The sequence below is a fragment of the Lithobates pipiens genome, unplaced genomic scaffold (genome assembly GCF_037356315.1).
Source record: "Lithobates pipiens isolate NorthernLeopardFrog02 unplaced genomic scaffold, aLitPip1_a1.2 Scaffold_22, whole genome shotgun sequence".
NCBI lineage: Eukaryota > Metazoa > Chordata > Amphibia > Anura > Ranidae > Lithobates > Lithobates pipiens.
In genome coordinates this window covers 25,147,036-25,166,336 of record NW_027507784.1, presented here as the reverse complement: position 1 = coordinate 25,166,336, position 19,301 = coordinate 25,147,036, and the positions used below count along the sequence as shown (strand labels likewise).

The window sequence follows — 19,301 nt, the reverse complement described above, 5'->3', positions numbered from 1 at the left end:
CAAAAATTTCACCCAGAGTGACCCATAGGAAGTCTATTTAAAAATGTTTTTGCCCAAAATTGACATAACTTTCAACTAGGGGGTCTATTTATAAATGGTTTTGCCCAAAATTTACATAAATATCACCCAGGGTGACCCATAGGGAATCTATTTGGAAATGTTTTTTTTTCCCACAATTTACATAACTTTCACCCGGGGTGGCCTATAGGGGGTCTATTTATAAATGTTTCAACCCAAGACCTACAAAACTTTCACCCAGGATGACCCATAGTCTATTTATAAATGTTTTTGCCCAAAATTTACATAACTTTAAACTAGGGTGGCCCATAGGGGATCTATTTAAAAATGTTGTTGCCCAAAATTGACATAACTTTCAACTAGGGGGTCTATTTATAAATGGTTTTGCCCAAAATTTATATAAATTTCACTCAGGGTGACCCATAAGGAATCTATTTAGAAATGTTTTTTCCCAAAATGTACATAACTTTCAACCAGGGTGGCCCATAGGGGGTCAATTTATAAATGTTTCAACCCAAGACTTACAAAACTTTCACCCAGGATGACCCATAGTCTATTTATAAATGTTTTTGCCCAAAATTAACCTAACTTTCACCCAGGGTGGCCCATAGGGAGTCTATCAAAAAATGTTTTTGCCCAAATTTTACATAAATTTCACCCGGGGTGGCCCATAGGGGGGTCTCTTTATAAATGCTTTAACCCAAGCATTACACAGTTTTCACCCAGGGTGACCCCTAGGAGATCTATTTATACATATCTTAACCCAAGACTTACACAACTTTCACCCAGGATGACCCCCAGGGGGGTGTATTTATAAATGCTTTTACCCAAGACTTTACACAACTTTCACCCAATAGGAACCATAGGGAGTCTATTTGTAAATGTTTTAACCCAATATTTACACAACGTTCACCCAGTATGACCCCCAGGGGTTCTATTTATAAATGTTTTAACCAAGACTTACATAACTTTCACCCAGGATGACCCCCAGGAGATCATTTTATAAATGTTTTAACCCAAGGCTTGCACAACTTTCACCCAGGGTGACCCCTAAAGCATTTATTTATAAATGTTTTTACCCAGGGCAATTTTTAATTATAGTCAGGGAGCAGAGGGGTGGGGCCAAGCCGCACTTCGCGTGTCTATGGACAAACAGAGCGCGGCTCAGAATCGAGCCTGCACAAACGGCATCATAAAAACTGGCTTGCTGGGGGGGTGGAGCCAAGAGCACTAGCAGAGGACCCCAGAAGAGGAGGGTCAGGGCCGTTCTTTGCAAAACCAGGAGCAGGCAAGTATAAAATGTTTGTTATTTTAAAAAAAATACATGTTTAAAATAACTTTAAGGTCCCAGGCGCAAATCGCGAGAAGATATTGGTCTGACTTACCTTCATGCTGGTCTAGTTGTCTCTACTCCACTTATCGTCTGACCTTGAACACCATCCACTCTATATATAGACCAAGTGGCCCATTGGAGGAAGGTGGAGGAACTGGAGAAGTTTGGGGAAATCCAACTTTGGGCCGTGCGGTCGCTCATATCGGGAAGTCTTTCAGACATCTCTTTGATAGAAAACTTGTAAATGATGAAATGATGAAAAGGTGGATAAGGCAATTCCTGGACTGTAGCCCCTCCGAGTAAGAAAAGAAGAACTCTTGTCTATGTTTACAATAGGTATCTGTTAAATTACTAACATATTTTAGTCATCCTAAGTTAAAGACTTTATAAAAGGAGAAGCTGGATTTTTATTTATTTTTTTGTTTAGTGGCGGCATGCCATGAGGAGGCTTGAGCCTTTCATTTTTCATAGAGTATGTTTTGGAAACTGGAGAGGTCACATCTCCCTGGCATAGTTTCTGGCTTTGTTCTCACCTCCTCCAGGTTATGTTAGCTTGCTACAGGTATCACAGTTGTCACACTGGCCAGCAATTTATGGGAAAAAAAAAGTTGGCTGGCAAAGTTGAGGCCCTTGAAGAAAGCAGAACAGTTCCCAGCAGACAACAGATTACCCTGTGTAGTCTCTTATCAGACCCAGGGTGGTCTCTGGACACATCTTCTAGCTCTGTAAAGTCGCATTCAAGCACGACAGGGATATAAATCGCTGTGATTTCTCTATTACACCTTTCACCCATCCCAGGGAGAAAAGTCCCAGTCTCTGAGGCATGGTCCTATGCAGTGAGCAGTCTCTTTGTTTCTCTGAGGTCGATTGTGGTCAGCTATGGCAAGGTTCCACTTAACCGGAAGCCCAGGCTATGTCTCTTCTTTTCCTCTTAGGTGCCTGCAGATACTCACTTCCCTTGCTTTGTTTCATCAGTCAATCACCATCCTCCCAGATTGATTGAGACCCAGCCGAGATGGCTGTCCCCTCCACAGGAGACACTCCATAAATAAGCATTGAAAAGTGCTGTCCTTAAAGAAGGCTGCTGTACTTCAGCATTAAAGTGGTTCTAAAGCCTGAATTCTATGCATAAAGGTGTTAAACCTTCTGTGCTGCAGCAACCCACCCTCACCACCCCCCTGGACCCTCCTCACCCCCCTGGACCCTCCTTTTTCTTTCCTGAGCCCGATCTGATCCAGTGATGGACACAAGACCAATACACTTGCCACGGTCTCTCACCTCATTGGGCAGATTGATAGAAACGGGAGCCACTGGCCCCCCCTGCTGTCAATCAAATGCGTTGACACCGCAGTGGAGGCTGGGGTCGAGCCACCTACGCCGTGTCAATAGACGCACACAGGGTGGTTGGGGAGCAAGCACGCACGGGCACCTCCATGGAAACTGGCTTTCTGTGTGGGCACCCACTGAAGAGGAGGGGCCTGGAGCGCCGGTGGGGGACGCCAGAAGGAGAGGATAGGGGCTGCTCTGTGCAAAACTATTTCACAGAGCAGGCAAGTATAACATGTTTTTTATTTTAATGAAAATAAAAATGAAGATTTAATAACACTTATTATGTATTAAGAATATTCAGTTTAACCCTGTCCACACTGCATAGGGATAATACAGCAAGCAACAAAGGACCAAGTTCTGCAGCAGTTATCAGCTATAGTCCAGGTTACTCTCTATGTTGTATTAAAGAATTTAAAATTCAGGTCCTTCAGGGATGGTGGGAACCCTTCATAGTGGGCACAGAAGGTGTGTAGACCTGGGAACTCAATGCAGTGATGGTGGGAACTCCTCATAATGAGCACAGCAGTTGTAGAGTCCTGGCAACTTAGTGAAGGGATGGTGGGAACTCCTCATAATGGGCACAGCAGGTGTGTACACTCAACGACTCAGCACACGGATGGTGGGAAATCCTCATAATGAGTGAAGCAAGTGTGGAGACCCAGGAACTCAGCACAGGGTAGGGGGGATTTCCTCATAATGGGTGCAGCAGGTGTGTAGAACTGAGAACTTAGCACAGGGATGGTGGAAACCCTTTATTATTGTAGAGGGTTTCCACCATCCCTGTGCTGAGCTCTCAGGTCTACACACCTGCTGCACCCATTATGAGGAAATCCCCCCTACCCTGTGGGGTTTCCACCATCCCTGTGCTGAGCTCTCAGGTCTACACACCTGCCGAACCCATTATGAGGAAATCCCACCTACCCTGTGGGGTTTCCACCATCCCCGTACTGAGTTCTCAGGTCTACACACCTGCTGCACCCATTATGAGGAAATACCACCTACCCTGTGGGGTTTCCACCATCCCCGTACTGAGTTCTCAGGTCTACACACCTGCTGCACCCATTATGAGGAAATACCACCTACCCTGTGGGGTTTCCACCATCCCCCTGCTGAGTTCTCAGGTCTACACACCTGCTGCACCCATTATGAGGAAATCCCCCCTACCCTGTGGGATTTCCACCATCCCCGTGCTGAGTTATCAGGTCTACACACCTGCTGCACCCATTATGATTAAATCCCACCTACCCTGTGGGGTTTCCACCATCCCCGTGCTTAGTTATCAGGTCTACACACCTGCTGCACCCATTGTGAGTAAATCCCACCTACCCTGTGGGGTTTCCACCATCCCCCTGCTGAGTTCTCAGTTCTACACACCTGCTGCACCCATTATAAGGAAATCCCACCTACCCTGTGGGGTTTCCACCATCCCTGTGCTGAGTTCTCAGTTCTACGCACCTGCTGCACCCATTATGAGTAAATCCCACCAACCCTGTGGGGTTTCCACCATCCCCGTGCTGAGTTCTTAGGTCTACACACCTGCTGCACCCATTATGATGAAATCCCACCTACCCTGTGGGGTTTCCACCATCCCCGTGCTGAGTTCTCAGTTCTACGCACCTGCTGCACCCATTATGATGAAATCCCACCTACCCTGTGGGGTTTCCACCATCCCCGTGCTGAGTTCTCAGTTCTACGCACCTGCTGCACCCATTATGAGGAAATCCCACCTACCCTGTGGGGTTTCCACCATCCCCGTTCTGATCTCAGGTCTACACACCTGCTGCACCATCATGACGGGTACAACAGGTGTGCAGACCTGTGTACCCAATGCAGGGATGGTGGGAAACCCTCATAATGGTCACAGCAGGTGTGTAGACCCAGGAACTAAACACAGGACTGCTGAGAACCTCTCATATTAATCTACTTCAAGGTGACTTGCATGCCCAAAGACTTGTATAGGAATGCAAAATCCACTTGAAACAAACAGAAGTCAGCCAACCCAGGTCCTTACAATCTTGTGTAGCTTGAAAAGTACCAGAGGAAGATTTTGTGATTTGGGTTTCTTTTGGTGTATTGAATGTATTCAGAAAAAATCCAACATATGCATTCCTGGTATAAAGAACGGTTCATGGTATATGTGTCACGGGCCGTATCTGTTATTCTTTTTATGTTTCCCAAAGTTTGACATTAATTTGGGACTTTCCTTCTGAAAACAAAGATTCTTAGATGGGTTCGGGTAAAATGTGAGAACAATGAAAGAGACATTTTACCCCAACCCAAATCTAAGAATCTTTGTTTTCAGAAGGAAAGTCCCAAATTAATATCAAACTTTGGGAAACATAAATAGAATAACAGATACAGCGCCTTGAAAAAGTATTCACACCCCTTGACATTTTCCACATTTTGTCATGTTACAACTAAAAAGGTAAAAGTATTTTATTGGGATTTTATGTAATAAACCAACACAGTGGCACATAATTGTGAAGTGGAAGGAAAATGATAACTGGTTTTCAACATTTTTTTTACAAATAAATATGTGAAAAGTGTGGGGGAAGATGTGCATTTGTATGGCGCCCCCCAGAGTCAATACTTTATAGAACCCCCTTTCTCTGCAATTACAGCTGCAAGTCTTTTTGGGGGTGTCTCTACCAGCTTTGCACATTTAGAGAGGGACATTTTTGCCCATTCTTCTTTGCAAAATAGCTCAAGATCTGTCAGATTGGATGGAGAGCGTCTGTGAACAGCAATTTTCAAGTCTTGCCACAGATTCTCGATTGGATTTAGGTCTGAGCTTTGACTGGGCCATTCTAACACATGAATATGCTTTGATCTAAACCATTGCATTGTACAGTATCTGACAAAAGTGAGTACACCCCTCACATTTTTGTAAATATTTTTGTAAATATTTTCTTCTATTTTTTCATGTGACAACACTGAAGAAATGACACTTGTCTACAATGTAAAGTAGTGAGTGTACAGCTTGTATAACAGTGTAAATTTCCTGTCCCCTCAAAATAACTCACAGCCATTAATGTTTAAACTGCTGGCAACAAAAGTGTAAGCCCTTGTACACACGGTCGGACATTCCGACAACCAAATCTGTCGGATTTTGTCCGAAACTGTTGCATACAGATGGTCGGACAAAGTTGTCAGAAAGAGAACGTGATAATGTTATTTCGTTAGGACGGGACTACGTTCACGCTAGTAGCCAATAGCTTTGGTGTTGGAATTTGATCTGAGCATGCGTGGCACTTTGTCTGATCGGAATTCTCTACACATGATCGGAGTATGTCCGATCGGAGCATTTTGTCGGAAAATTTTACCAACAAGTTGAGAAACTTGGTCCGTCGGATACTCCCACGGAAACAGTCCGATGGAGACCACACACAGTTGAAATATCCGACAAAACAGTCCGATCGGACACATTCCGTCGGAATCTCTCACCGTGTGTACAAGGGCTCATTTGCGCATACATGCTCAAACAAGGGACTGTACAAATCACAGGCACGCAAGGTGCACGCCAATGCGCACCGAGGTGCGCACGCGCATTTGTAGGTGTGCATCCGCACACCCTTTTGTGCCAGATGGCCTATTTAAGGGGCACGCTGACTTGTAGCAGATGCTGACCGATCTTCAGCTGTCCCTGTTACCCGTTCCTTGTGATTCCTGTCATTGCCTGCCTGATATCCGTTGCTGAACCCCTGGCTTGTCCTGATCTTGTTTCTGGATTCTTCCTTATCTCTAACTACTGGCTCCTGATTTCAGCTTCCTAATTGACCCTGCTCCTGCCTGATGATTTGGTACCTTGCTGCCCGCCTGCTTCTGAACCCAGTTATTCCTGTGACTACGCTCCTGTCTCCTGTTTGGCTCCAAGCTGTCACCCGGGTGTCCACAGCTCCGTTCCTGCGACCTGCTGCAACTTCCTGCATCCCCAAAGTCGCATCATCTGTCTCAAGCTTCCAGGGCTACATCTGCAGGCACTTGTGTTCCTTCTTTCCCTTGGGTCCTTCTGTCTCCATCATCTGCGGGACCCAGCCTGGAGATACAAGGGAGGCCGACCTCGTCACTTCAGACTCCGACCAGGTACGTGACAAAAAAGTGAGTACACCCCTAACTGAAAACGTCCAAATTGGACCCAAAGTGTCAATATTTTGTGTGGCCACCATTATTTTCCAGCACTGACTTAACCCTCTTGGGCATGGAGTTCACCAGAGCTTTACAGGTCACCACTGGAGTCCTCTTCCCCTCCTCCATGATGACATCACGGAGCTGGTGGAACGTTAGAGACCTTGCGCTCCTCCACCTTCCGTTTGGGGATGCCTCACAGATGCTCAATAGGGTTTAGGTCTGGAGACAAGCTCAGCCAGTCCATCACCTTTACCCTCAGATTTTTAAGCAAAGCAGTGGTCATCTTGGAGGTGTGTTTGGGGTGGTTATGTTAGAATACTGCCCTGCGGCCCAGTCTCTGAAGGGAGGGGATCATGCTCTGCTTCAGTATGTCACAGTACATGTTGGCATTCATGGTTCCCTCAATGATCTGTAGCCCCCCAGTGCTGGCAGCACTCATGCAGCCCCAGATCATGACACTCCCACCACCATGCTTGACTGTAGACAAGACACACTTGTCTTTGTACTCCTCACCTGGTTGCCACCACACACACTTGTCACCATCTGAACCAGATACATTTATCTTGGTCTCATCAGACCACAGGACATGGTTCCAGTAATCCATGCCCTTAGTCTGCTTGTCTTTAGCAAACTGTTTGTGGGCTTTCTCGTGCATCATCTTTAGAAGAGGCTTCCTTCTGGGATGACAGTGATGCAGTGTGCAGCGTATGGTCTGAGCCTTCCTCATACTAGCACATCATGTGAAACGTACCTCAAAGCGAAGCCTTCCAGCAATGAGATGTCACCGCTGGAGACAGCTTCCATCTTCAAAAACAGGTACAGGGGCGGACTGACCATTGGGCCACTCAGGCACAGCCCGAGGGCCCCATGCCACTAGGGGGCCCCATCAGGGTTTCCAGCCTCAGTAAAACATGGGACAGTATGCAAAAATTTGTGTGTTTTTTTTTTTACATCTGTCTCTGAAATGTCCCTTACCGACATCCTTTTGGTCTAAAAATCCTGAGATTATAGCTGCCCCACCTCTCCAGTACCTTCTCAGCCAATAGAAACATTTCTGTGTATAGTGTGTGATTGTATACTGTGTGTGTGTGATTGTATACTGTGTGTGTGTGTCTACTGTGTGGCCCCATAATCTCCTATTGCCTGGGGGCCCCATGAGTTGTCAGTCTGCCCCTGAACAGGTATAAAGGCCTAAACATACTCACATAATAGCTGCCTTTCAAGAATCTTTAGAAGATATATCATCGATCATTTAGATATCTCCAGGGCACCCCGCAAAAGGGCTCACCGCCCCCCTCCAGTCAAGTTGGGCCCGATCTATAAGGAGCAAACTCCCCCAACCTGCCCCCATCATCACCCACTCATAGGCCCTCAACTAAATGAGTCAGTCCAGCGTAGGCTCCAACGTTATAGAGCTACCCATCAGTGCCCACTAGTGCCGACTTATCAGCACCCACCAGTCCCACCTATTAGTACCCATCGGTGCCATCTTATCAGTGCCTATCAGTGCAGCCTCATCAGAGCACATCAATGAAGGAGAAACATTACCCGTTTGCAAAATTTTATAGCAAACTATAAAACTGTTTCCTTTTTGTTTTTTTTTTCAAAATTTCTCTTTATTTGTTTTTTTTTTCATTTGTTTTTTTTTTAGCAAAAAAAAACAAAAAAAACCAACAGTTAATAAATACCACCAAAAGATAGCTCTATTTGTTGGGAAAAAAAATTATAAAAATTTCATTTGTGTAGAGTGTTGCATGACCGCGCAATTATCATTCAAAGAGTGACAGAGCTGAAAATTGGTCTGGGCAAGAAGGGGGTTTAAGTGTCCGGTAAGCAAGTGGTTAACCACTGAAAGCTCAGGGTGTCATATGGACTCACTGGCCCAAAAATAAAAGAAATCCCAGTTTTTATTGTTACATTAGGATAAAAGAAGAACACGTGAATAGCCCCTGAATAAATCTATAGGACAAAGACCTGTTTACATTAGACATGGGCGCCGTCCAAAAATTTGTTTAGTTTCTTTCCGTTTCATTCCGTACAAAAAAAATGTGTATTTTGTAATTCGTGTACAAAATTCTATTCGGATTCGTATGAAATACAAATTTTTGTTAGAGTCGTAAACTTTTGGTTAAAATAACGATAGTTTGTTATGATGAATTTATCATTATGAGGAGTTCCCACCATCTCTGTGCTGAGTTTGCAGGTATATACACCTCATGTGCCCATTATGAGAGGTTCCCATCATCCCTGTGCTGAGTTCCCAGGTCTGTACACCTGATGTGCCCATTATGAGGGGCTCCCACCATCCCTGTGCTGAGTTCCCAGGTCTGTACACCTGATGTGCCCATTATGAGGGGCTCCCACCATCCCTGTGCTGAGTTCCCGGGTCTGTACACCTGATGTGCCCATTATGAGGGGTTCCCACCATCCCTGTGCTGAGTTCCCGGGTCTGTACACCCGCTGTGCCTATTATGAGGGGCTCCCACCATCCCTGGGCTGATTTCCCGAGTCTGTACACCTGCTGTGCCCATTATGAGGGGTTCCCACCATCCCTGTTCTGGGTTCCCGGGTCTGTACACCCGCTGTGCCCATTATGAGGGGTTCCCACCATCCCTGTGCTGGGTTCCCGGGTCTGTACACCCGCTGTGCCCATTATGAGGGGTTCCCACCATCCTTGTGCTGAGTTCCCAGGTCTATACACCCGCTGTGCCCATTATGAGGGGCTCCCACCATCCCTGGGCTGATTTCCAGAGTCTGTACACCTGCTGTGCCCATTATGAGGGGCTCCCACCATCCCTGTGCTGAGTTCCTGGGTCTGTACACCCGCTGTGCCCATTATGAGGGGTTCCCACCATCCCTGTTCTGGGTTCCCGGGTCTGTACACCCGCTGTGCCCATTATGAGGGGTTCCCACCATCCCTGTGCTGGGTTCCCGGGTCTGTACACTCGCTGTGCCCATTATGAGGGGTTCCCACCATCCTTGTGCTGAGTTCCCAGGTCTATACACCTGATGTGCCCATTATGAGGGGCTCGCATCATCCCTGTGCTCAGTTCCCGGGTCTATACACCCACTGTGCCCATTATGAGGGGTTCCCACCATCCCTGTGCTGTGATGACTTCCTGGGTTTTTAACTTTTAGGTTTCGTAAACTTTTTTCGTAACAATTACGAATTTTTGTTATGAATTTTTATCTGAAATTCGTAAACGAAATTTCGTACTTCGTATGGAAATCATTTGCATAAAAATTTGTATTTCGGATTCGTACGAATGTACGAATTTATGGAAATTTGTACAAATTTTCGTTTCGCACATGTCTAGTTTACATACAGAGTGCAAAATCTGGTGTCACTCTGCATAGAAACCAATCAGCTTCCAGGTTTCATTGTCAAAGCTTAATTGAGCAAGCTGAAGTTAGAACCTGATTGGCTGCTATGCAAGATTCTGCACTCTCCAGTTTTTGTAAATCTCCCCCCCATAGTTACATATCAAACAACAGATTATGTGATGGGATGAGTTTTCATCCAACACATTTCCTGGAACAAGGTCCACTTTTCAAGGATGCGCATGAATCTCACAAAGGTAATCTTTATCTAAAGGTAAACACAAACATGGATTAGACCAACAATATATAATCTATAAATTATCTATTACCATACCTTTGGGTACAGACCTTATGTAACAGGCCATAAAAAGGCTAAGGGCCGGTTCACACCATGCCCGATTCACATGCGGCTCCGTGCATTTATTTTGAATGGGCTAAAATCGCACAGCGCAAAAAGTAGCGCATGCACTACTCTGTAATCAGTTTGCATGGTGCTTTAGTACCATGTGCGGTGCGGGCACATGGGGACACATGGGGTGTCGTTGACATTTAATTTGTCTGTCTGGGTTGAATCGCAATCTGGGTTGAATCGCAGAGGAACGCACAGTGCCATACCTCCCAACATTTTGAAACGAGAAGGAGGGACACCTACTAGCAAATGTATGCAGGCATAGGACACGCCCCCTGCCACACCCCCTTAAAGGAGAATTAACAAAAAAAAGGTTAATTAAATCCACAAGGGTTTTTTTTTTTTTTAACCACTACTATTCCTTTATATTGGCTTTTGCAATGTACAAATTGCAGCAATTTAGAACGTGGATGGAAGGTTTAGCATTGGGAAACACTTTTTGAAAGAAAAAAAAGTGAATTTTATACATAACTATATCGATCAGATCAAAATGAGGGACAACTGAGGAGGAAAGAGGGACGGAGGGACATTGCTCCAAATCAGGGACAGTCCCTCGAAATCCGGGACAGTTGGGAGCTATGCAGTGTGTTGCTGTGCGATTCTAGCGTGGGCATGGTGTGAACGGGCGCTAAGTGCCCGTCCACACCGCAAAAATGTCCTCCAGATCCGTCCCGGATGCGTTTCTCCATGCGTGTTTTTTTGAAGGCCATTTCACATACAGTGCAGTTTTCTTGTTCAATTTTTTTTATTGAAGGTGAAAAACAAGACATCACAACAAAATACATCAGAAAGACATCTTTCCCCTGGATGTGGGGAGGTAATAGTAGTGTAGCAACACAATGATGAGTTAGGGACGCAGCCCTTTTGTAACAAAACATACGGAATATAACAGTACAGCAAAATATGGAAACATGCAGATAAGAGAGAGTACTCGTGTTAATGGGAATCACTCGTCAGATTTGCTCAATACGATGATTGATGTTAAGTACCTCCCTAGGGCGGTATCTGATCCCTCTCCTTTAATGCAGGGGCGTACCTAGAGCATTTGGCACCCGGGGCGGATCCTATATCTGGCACCCCCCCACCATAAAATGTAAAAACACCCACCGTGTCCCCTGCATACCTCTGCATCCTTCAATATCTTTTTGTCACTACTGTGTACCCCCCCCCTCTCCACAACTGCACCTCTGGACCCCTTTAAATTACAAAGCACCCTGAACCTCCTGACCCCTTTACATTACACAGCACCCTGCACCTCTGGACCCCTTTACATTACACAGGACCTTGCACCTAAGGACCTCTTTACATTACACAGCCCCCTGCACCTCTGGACCCCTTTACATTACACAGCAGCCTGCACCTCTGGACCCCTTTACATTACACAGCTCTTGTACCACTGGACCCCTTTACATAACATAGCACCCTGAACCTCCTGACCCCTTTACATTACACAGCGCCCTGCACCTCTGGACCCCTTTACATTACACAGGACCTTGCGCCTAAGGACCTCTTTACATTACACAGCAGCCTGCACCTCTGGACCCCTTTACATTACACAGCTCTTGTACCTCTGGACCCCTTTACATAACATAGCACCCTGAACCTCCTGACCCCTTTACATTACACAGCCCTTGTACCCATGGATCCCTTTACATTACACAGCACCCTGAACCTCTGGACCCCTTTACATTACACAGCCCTTGTACCTCTGGACCCCTTTACATTACACAGCACCCTGCACCTCTGCACCCCTTTACATTACACAGCCCCTCACAGCTCTGGACCCTCTGCATGTTACACAGATCCCCTACAGTGCAGACCCCCCTCCCTACCATACAGACCCCCATCTACAGTGTAGACCCCCCTACAGTACAGAATCCTCCCCTACAGTGCAGACCCTCCTACAGTACAGACCCCTCCACCCTATAGCGCAGACCCCCCCTACAGTGCAGACCCTCCTACAGTACAGACCCACCCCCCTACAGCGCAGACCCCCCTACAGTACAGACTCCCCTACAGCACAGAATCCTCACCTACAGTACAGACCCCCCTACAGTGCAGAATCTTCCCCTACAGTACAGACCCCCCTACAGTGCAGGACCCCTTCTACAGTGCAGGACCCCTTCTACAGTGCAGGACCCCCCTACAGTGCAGGAACCCTTCTACAGTGCAGGACCCCCTACAGTGCAGGACCCCCTACAGTGCAGGACCCCTTCTACAGTGCAGGACCCCCTACAGTGCAGGACCCCCCCTACAGTGCAGGACCCCTTCTACAGTGCAGGACCCCCCTACAGTGCAGGACCCCTTCTACAGTGCAGACCCCCTACAGTGCAGGACACCTTCTACAGTGCAGGACCCCCCCTGCAGACCCCCTACAGTGCTGGACCCCCCTACAGTGCAGGACCCCCCCACAGTGCAGACCCCCTACAGTGCAGGACCCCCCTACAGTGCAGGACCCCCTACAGTGCAGGACCCACCACAGTAAAGAACCCCTAGTGTACCTGGAGCCCAAGGCAGCGGCATTGCTGGGGGGAGGTGCGAGCAGCACCCGAGTGTTGTGTCACCTGTCGGCTCATTGATCCGGGACCCGGCGCAATAATCCCCTTCTCTCTGTAGTCACGTGACTCACATCGCGCCGTTCAGATCAGTCTCGGGCAGCGGCTGTCACTCACAGCCGATCAGAGTGAAGCCGCCTCCCCCTCCTTGTCTACACAGTGCTGTGTATGGAGGAGGGGGAGGCGGCTTCACTCTGCTCGGCTGTGAGTGACAGCCGCTGCCCGAGACTGATCTGAACGGCAGCGCGACGCGACCACAGAGAGAAGGGGAGCCGGGTCCCGGATCACTGAGCCGGCAGATGTCACTCCACTCGGGTGCTGCTCGCACCCTCCCCCCCCGCAATGCCGCCCACTGCCAGTGCCTCGGGCTCCTCACGGCGCTGTCTGACAGTTGCGGAGAGGGGAGGGGGGGGCGCTGGCCTGACACCCCCCCAGTGTGTGGCACCCGGGGCGGCACGCCCCCCCGCCCCCCCACTTAGTACGCCCCTGCTTTAATGGTAGACCTTGCCCTGGACTCCCCCCTCCTCTTATCAGGTGTGGAGACTGAGTCCTTTGTGGCTGGCTGATCAGGCCGTTTTGGACCAAAGTACGGCCCAAATTAAATCCTATTGGCCAACTAACAACCAGAGTGCCCCTATCCCGATGGTCTGGGATGCTTTTAAGGCCGCTACACGCGGCTCCTTTGCTGCAGCAATCGGGCAAGCCCGCAGGGCATCTCAGTCCAGACTGGTGGATGCGGAAAATGGTCTTGGGGAGGCTGAAGCTGCATATGCTGCAGGCCCCACCCCTGAGACATACACGGCCTGGAAGCATAGGGCCAGGGAACTAGGTTTGGTACTTTTGGAGCACACCCAGAAGTAGTTGCTGTATCAAAAGCAGCCCCAGGAGGAAGTCAGCATAGCACAGGGATGGTAGGAGCCCCTCATAATATGCACAGCAGAGGTACAGCACCCGGAAGAAATCAGCATAGCACAGGGATGGTGGGAGCCCCTCATAATAAGCAGCCCCAGGACGAAGTCAGCATAGCACAGGGATGGTGGGAGCCCCCCATAATAAGCAGCCCCAGGAGGAAGTCAGCACAGCACAGGGATGGTGGGAGCCCCTCATAATAAGCAGCCCCAGGAGGAAGTGAGCACAGCACAGGGATGGTGGGAGCCCCTCATAATATGCACAGCAGAGGTACAGCCCCAGGAGGAAGTCAGCACAGCACAGGGATGGTGGGAGCCCCTCATAATAAGCAGCCCCAGGAGGAGCAGGCGCAAACTGGACCAGCGGTGCATGGCAGAAAATCCGCTTCTCTCTTTCTCATCTAATGAAACTTCGTATTTCAGATAGGAAATTCTTCAAAGGAATTTTGTATTTCGGATAAAAACCAAACTTCCATCAGCATCGACTGTCATATTGACAGTCATACACGTTAACGAACCTAACGACAATTCGTATTTCGTACGAAACGAAACGGAATTTCCAACACGAAATACAAAGTACGAATTAATTTTAATATGAATCGTAACGGAACAGAACGAAACAAATTTATTGACGGCGCCCATGTCTAATACCCCACCAGCTGAAGGTCTATAATTATGCTATGCAAACGGGACAGTTACCGCCCTCTATGTCAGGAGCTGCTGATTGTCCTCATTCCCAAACCCCATAAAGATCACCTGCTTTGTGAATCGTATAGACCGATTTCGCTTATTAATTCCGATATCAAGATTCTAGCCAAGGTGCTCGCCTGGCGATTGAACGCAGTCATCACGTCTATTATTGGTGCGGACCAAACTGGGTTCATCCCTGGGCGATCAACCTCCATCAATCTGCGTAGGCTTTTTACTAATCTGCAAGTCACTCATGATAATGTGGGATCTCGGGCCGTATTGGCCTTGGATGCTCACAAGGCATTTGACTCAGTCGAATGGCCTTATCTGTTGGAAGTTCTGGCAAAATTCGGATTTGGCAATGCCTTTATTAAGTGGGTGCAACTACTCTACCTGAAGCCCACTTCTAGGCTAAGAGTGAACGCACCCTTGTCTGATCCCTTTCTGATAAAGAGAGGCACTAGACAGGGATGTCCTCTATCGCTGCTGCTATTTGCATTCGCGATAGAACCTCTGGCAGCACTAATAAGATCCAGTGGGGAGGTAGTGGGACTGACGATTGGGGGTCTGGAAGAAAAGGTGTCTTTGTACGCTGATGATATGTTAATTTACCTAGCGGACCCCCAGTCGTCTCTCCCAGCCCTGCTGGAAATTATTCGGAGGTTTGGTCACTTTTCTGGGTTCCAGGTCAACTGGGACAAATCCCTTCTCTTTATGATAGACCAAGCAACTTCAATAGTGCCACCTCCCTCCTGCCCCTTACAAATAGTCAGTTCCTTCCGATATCTGGGGGTTACGGTGAAACAACCAATCTCCTCCTACATCAAAATCAACCTAGATCCTCTTATCGGAAGATTGAGAACCACATTAAAGACATGGACCAATCTCCCCCTAACACTACTAGGTAGGATAAACATCTTTAACCACTTACCGACCAGCGCACGCCGATGTACGTCCTATTTTTGAAGAAGGATATCTCGGTAACAGCAGCCGCTGCTGCCACAACCGAGATATCCATCTCTTCAGGCGCCGGTCGGCTGTACGATAACGGTGGTCTCCGTGGCGGATTCGCCGCAAGATCACCGCTATCGGCGGCGGGAGAGGTGCCACCCCCCCTCCTGCCGCCCTCCCGCACCTTCCGCCGCTTACCGGAGCCGTCGGTAGTGGCGGAGGCGATCGGGTCCTTTCACTAGCTGGGTATAGAGACAAGTGAGGCTAAGATGGCCCCCACTCGTCTCTATACCATAGGAGGGCGGAAGCGACGTCAAAACGTCACTTCCGCCCATACCTCTTAAAGGTATATTTTTTTTAAATGTCAGATTTTCTTATTTTATTTTTTTTTTTTGTTGCATTTTAGCCCAAATATGAGATCTGAGGACTTTTTGACCCCAGATCTCATATTTAAGAGGACCTGTCATGCTTTTTTCTTTTACAAGGGATGTTTACATTCCTTGTAATAGGAATAAAAGTGATCCATTTTTTTTAAAAAACAGTGTAAAAATAAATAAAATCAATTAAAATAAATAAGAAAAAAAAAAGGTTTTTAAAAACACCCCGTCACAACGAGCTTGCGCACAGAAGCGAGTGCATACGTGAGTAGCGCCCGCATATGAAAACGGTGGTCAAACCACACATGTGAGGTATCGCCGCAATCGGTAGAGCGAGAGCAATAATTCTAGCCCCTAAACCTCCTCTATGACGCAAAGAATGCAACCTGTAGAATTTTTTAAATGTCGCTTATGGAGATTTTTGAGGCTAAATGTTTGACGCCATTCCACGAGCGGAATTTGAAGCATGACATGTTGGGTATGAATTTACTCGGCGTACCATTATCTTTCACAATATAAAAAAAATTGGGCTAATTTTACTGTTGTCTTATTTTTTTATTCAAGAAAGTGAATTTTTTCCCAAAAAAAGTGCGCTTGTAAGACCGCTGCGCAAATACGGTGTGAAAAAAAGTATTTCAATGACCGCCATTTTATTCTCTAGGGTGTTAGAAAAAAAAACAATGTAAAATGTTTGGGGGCTCTAAGTAATTTTCTAGGAAAAAAAAAATGTTTTAAACATGTAAACACCAAGTCTAAAAAAGAGGCCTGGTCCTTAAGTGGTTAAAATGATCTTTTTACCACGATTTCTATATATCCTGAGTAATTCGCCAGTATATGTCACTAAGGTCAAATTTAAGGAAATAGAATCTATCCTCACCACATTCATTTGGAGGGGGGAGCAGTTAGGATTGCGAAAACCAACCTGCAGTTACCGGTAGTGGAGGGCGGACTGGCTTTACCTTGCCTTCAAACCTATTATGTCGCCTCGCAGTTGGCCCACGCGCACTGGTGGTTTTATCCTAAAACCAACAATGCGGTCACTGCCTTGGAGGCTGCTATACTCACCTCCTATGAATCTCTTCAAAACTTGATTCATCGTTTGTCTCTTATGCCGCGTACACACGGGCGGACTGTTCGCCCAACTAAGTTCGTCAGACAGTCTGAGAGACAGTCCGTTCAAAATTTGCATGAACGGACTTGACCACACACGACGAACGAACAGTCCGCTGAAAACGTGCGCGATGACGTATACAGCACGTACGACGGGACGAAAAATTCGACGTCCAATACACTGCAATGCAACCTTCGCCGTGGAAATCCTTTCTGAGCATGCGCCCAACTTAGTATGGCGAACAAGCCTACACACGAGCGGACTGTCTGCTGAAACCAAGTTTGGACGGACTGTCTTACGGAAATTCCGTAAGACTTTGTTCGTCAGACTGTCCGCTGAAACAGTCCGCTGAAGCCCACACACGGGCGGATTGTCCGCTGAAACACTGTTCAGCGGACTAAGTTGGGCGAACAGTCCGCCCGTGTGTACGCGGCCTTAGAGGGAGAGAGGGCACAACTATACTAGCAATAACCCTACGGATTTTTCAGCTTACTAAAATGCTGCCATCCAACTAACGCAATACATACTCACCAAATACTCCACTGTGGGGAAATCCGAATTTGCAGGAATTCTACCGCAGAACCGATGGGGAATTATGGTCTACACGGGGGGGTGAAAACGATCATGCACCTATTTTCAAATAATATGTTCCGCCCTTTTGAGGAATTTCATCGAGAATATAATTTACCCACTACGGCCTACTTTCTAAATCTGCAAATACGTCACACTGCAGCAACGCAGTTCGGCCTTCGTAACATAGTTGTTCAACTCTCTCCGCTAGAAAGATTGCTGATAGATTCTTCCCACACCAAATTAGTTTCATCATATTATAGATCCCTCCTACATTCCACAACTCGTAGGCTCAGCAGTACGGTTGCTAAATGGAGTGCTGACTAGACATGTGCAGAGTAAAATATTTCGTTTCGGAATTTCGTTTTCGTCTGAAAACTTAATTTATTTAGTTACTCCCGAAATTCGTTTTTATTTATTTCGTTTTTCGTTCAAAAATTGCATTCGTCGGAAAATCCACATGAATTACGGTCGAATCTGTCTTTGAAGGCTTATGGTGTCTGTCGAATGTATAAAGAAGATTCGACGGAGCTAGTATATAGCATACTTTAGAACCCTATTAAAGTCTATGGGACTCCAACGTTCAAAATCTAAAGTGCTAATTTTAAAGGCTAATTTGCAAGTTACTGTCCTAAAAAGTGTTTGGGGACCCGGGTCCTGCCCCAGGGGACATGTATCAATGCAAAAAAAAGTTTTAAAAACGGCCGTTTTTTCGGGAGCAGTGATTTTAATAATGATTAAAGTGAAACAATAAAAGTGTAATATTCCTTTAAATTTCGTAGGGGGGGGTGTCTATAGCATGCCTGTGAAGGGGCGCATGTTTCCCGTGCTTAGAACTGTCCCTGCACAAAGTGTCATTTATGCAGGAAAAAAAGTCCTTTAAAATCACTCGCAGCTATTATGAATTGTCGGCTCCGTAATACAGAGAACACTCATTGAAATTCATTGATAAAAAAATAAATAAATAAATAAATAAAAAGCGTGGGGGTCCCCCAAATTCAATTACCAGGCCCTTCAGGTCTGGTATGGATATTAAGGGGAACCCTGCCTCAAATTTAAGAAAAAAATTGACATGGGGTTTCCCCTAAATATCCATAACCAGACCCTTCAGGTCTGGTATGGATATTAAGGGGAACCCCGCGTCAAATTTAAAAAAAAATTGACGTGGGGTTCCCCCTAAAAATCCATACCAGACCCTTTATCCGAGCACGCAACCTGGCAGGCCGCAGGAAAAGAGGGGGGGACGAGAGAGCGGCCCCCCCTCCCTCCTGAACCGTACCAGGCCACATACCCTCAACATTGGGAGGATGCTTTGTGGGTCTGTGACCCCTCAAAGCACCTTGTCCCCATGTTGATGAGGACAAGGGCCTCATCCCCACAACCCTGGCCGGTGGTTGTGGAGGTCTGCGGGCGGGGGGCTTATCAGAATCTGGAAGCCCCCTTTAACAAGGGGACCCCCAGATCCCGGCCCCCCCTGTTTGAAATGGTAAGGGGGTACAAAAGTACCCCTACCATTTCACAAAGAAAGTGTAAAAAATGGTTAAATAAAACAAACACGCTTTTGAAAAATTCCTTTATTAAAAATAAAAAAATAAAAAAAA

The 19,301-nt window shown here is 47.0% G+C and overlaps 1 protein-coding gene across 3 annotated transcripts in view; it reads right to left on the bottom strand.

The window, feature by feature from the left end:
• LOC143923436 (microfibril-associated glycoprotein 4-like) overlaps positions 1-19,301 on the bottom strand; it is a 50,917-nt gene that overhangs the window by 12,622 nt on the left and 18,994 nt on the right. The window contains exon 1 of one of the 3 annotated variants that reach the window (XM_077447100.1): positions 1,404-1,542. The exons of the other annotated variants lie outside the window; for them this stretch is intronic. Coding sequence (XP_077303226.1) covers positions 1,404-1,409 — 6 coding nt within the window. The 5' untranslated portion in view covers positions 1,410-1,542. Of the gene's footprint in view, positions 1-1,403; positions 1,543-19,301 lie in introns of those variants that run through there. 3 annotated transcript variants of the gene reach the window in all.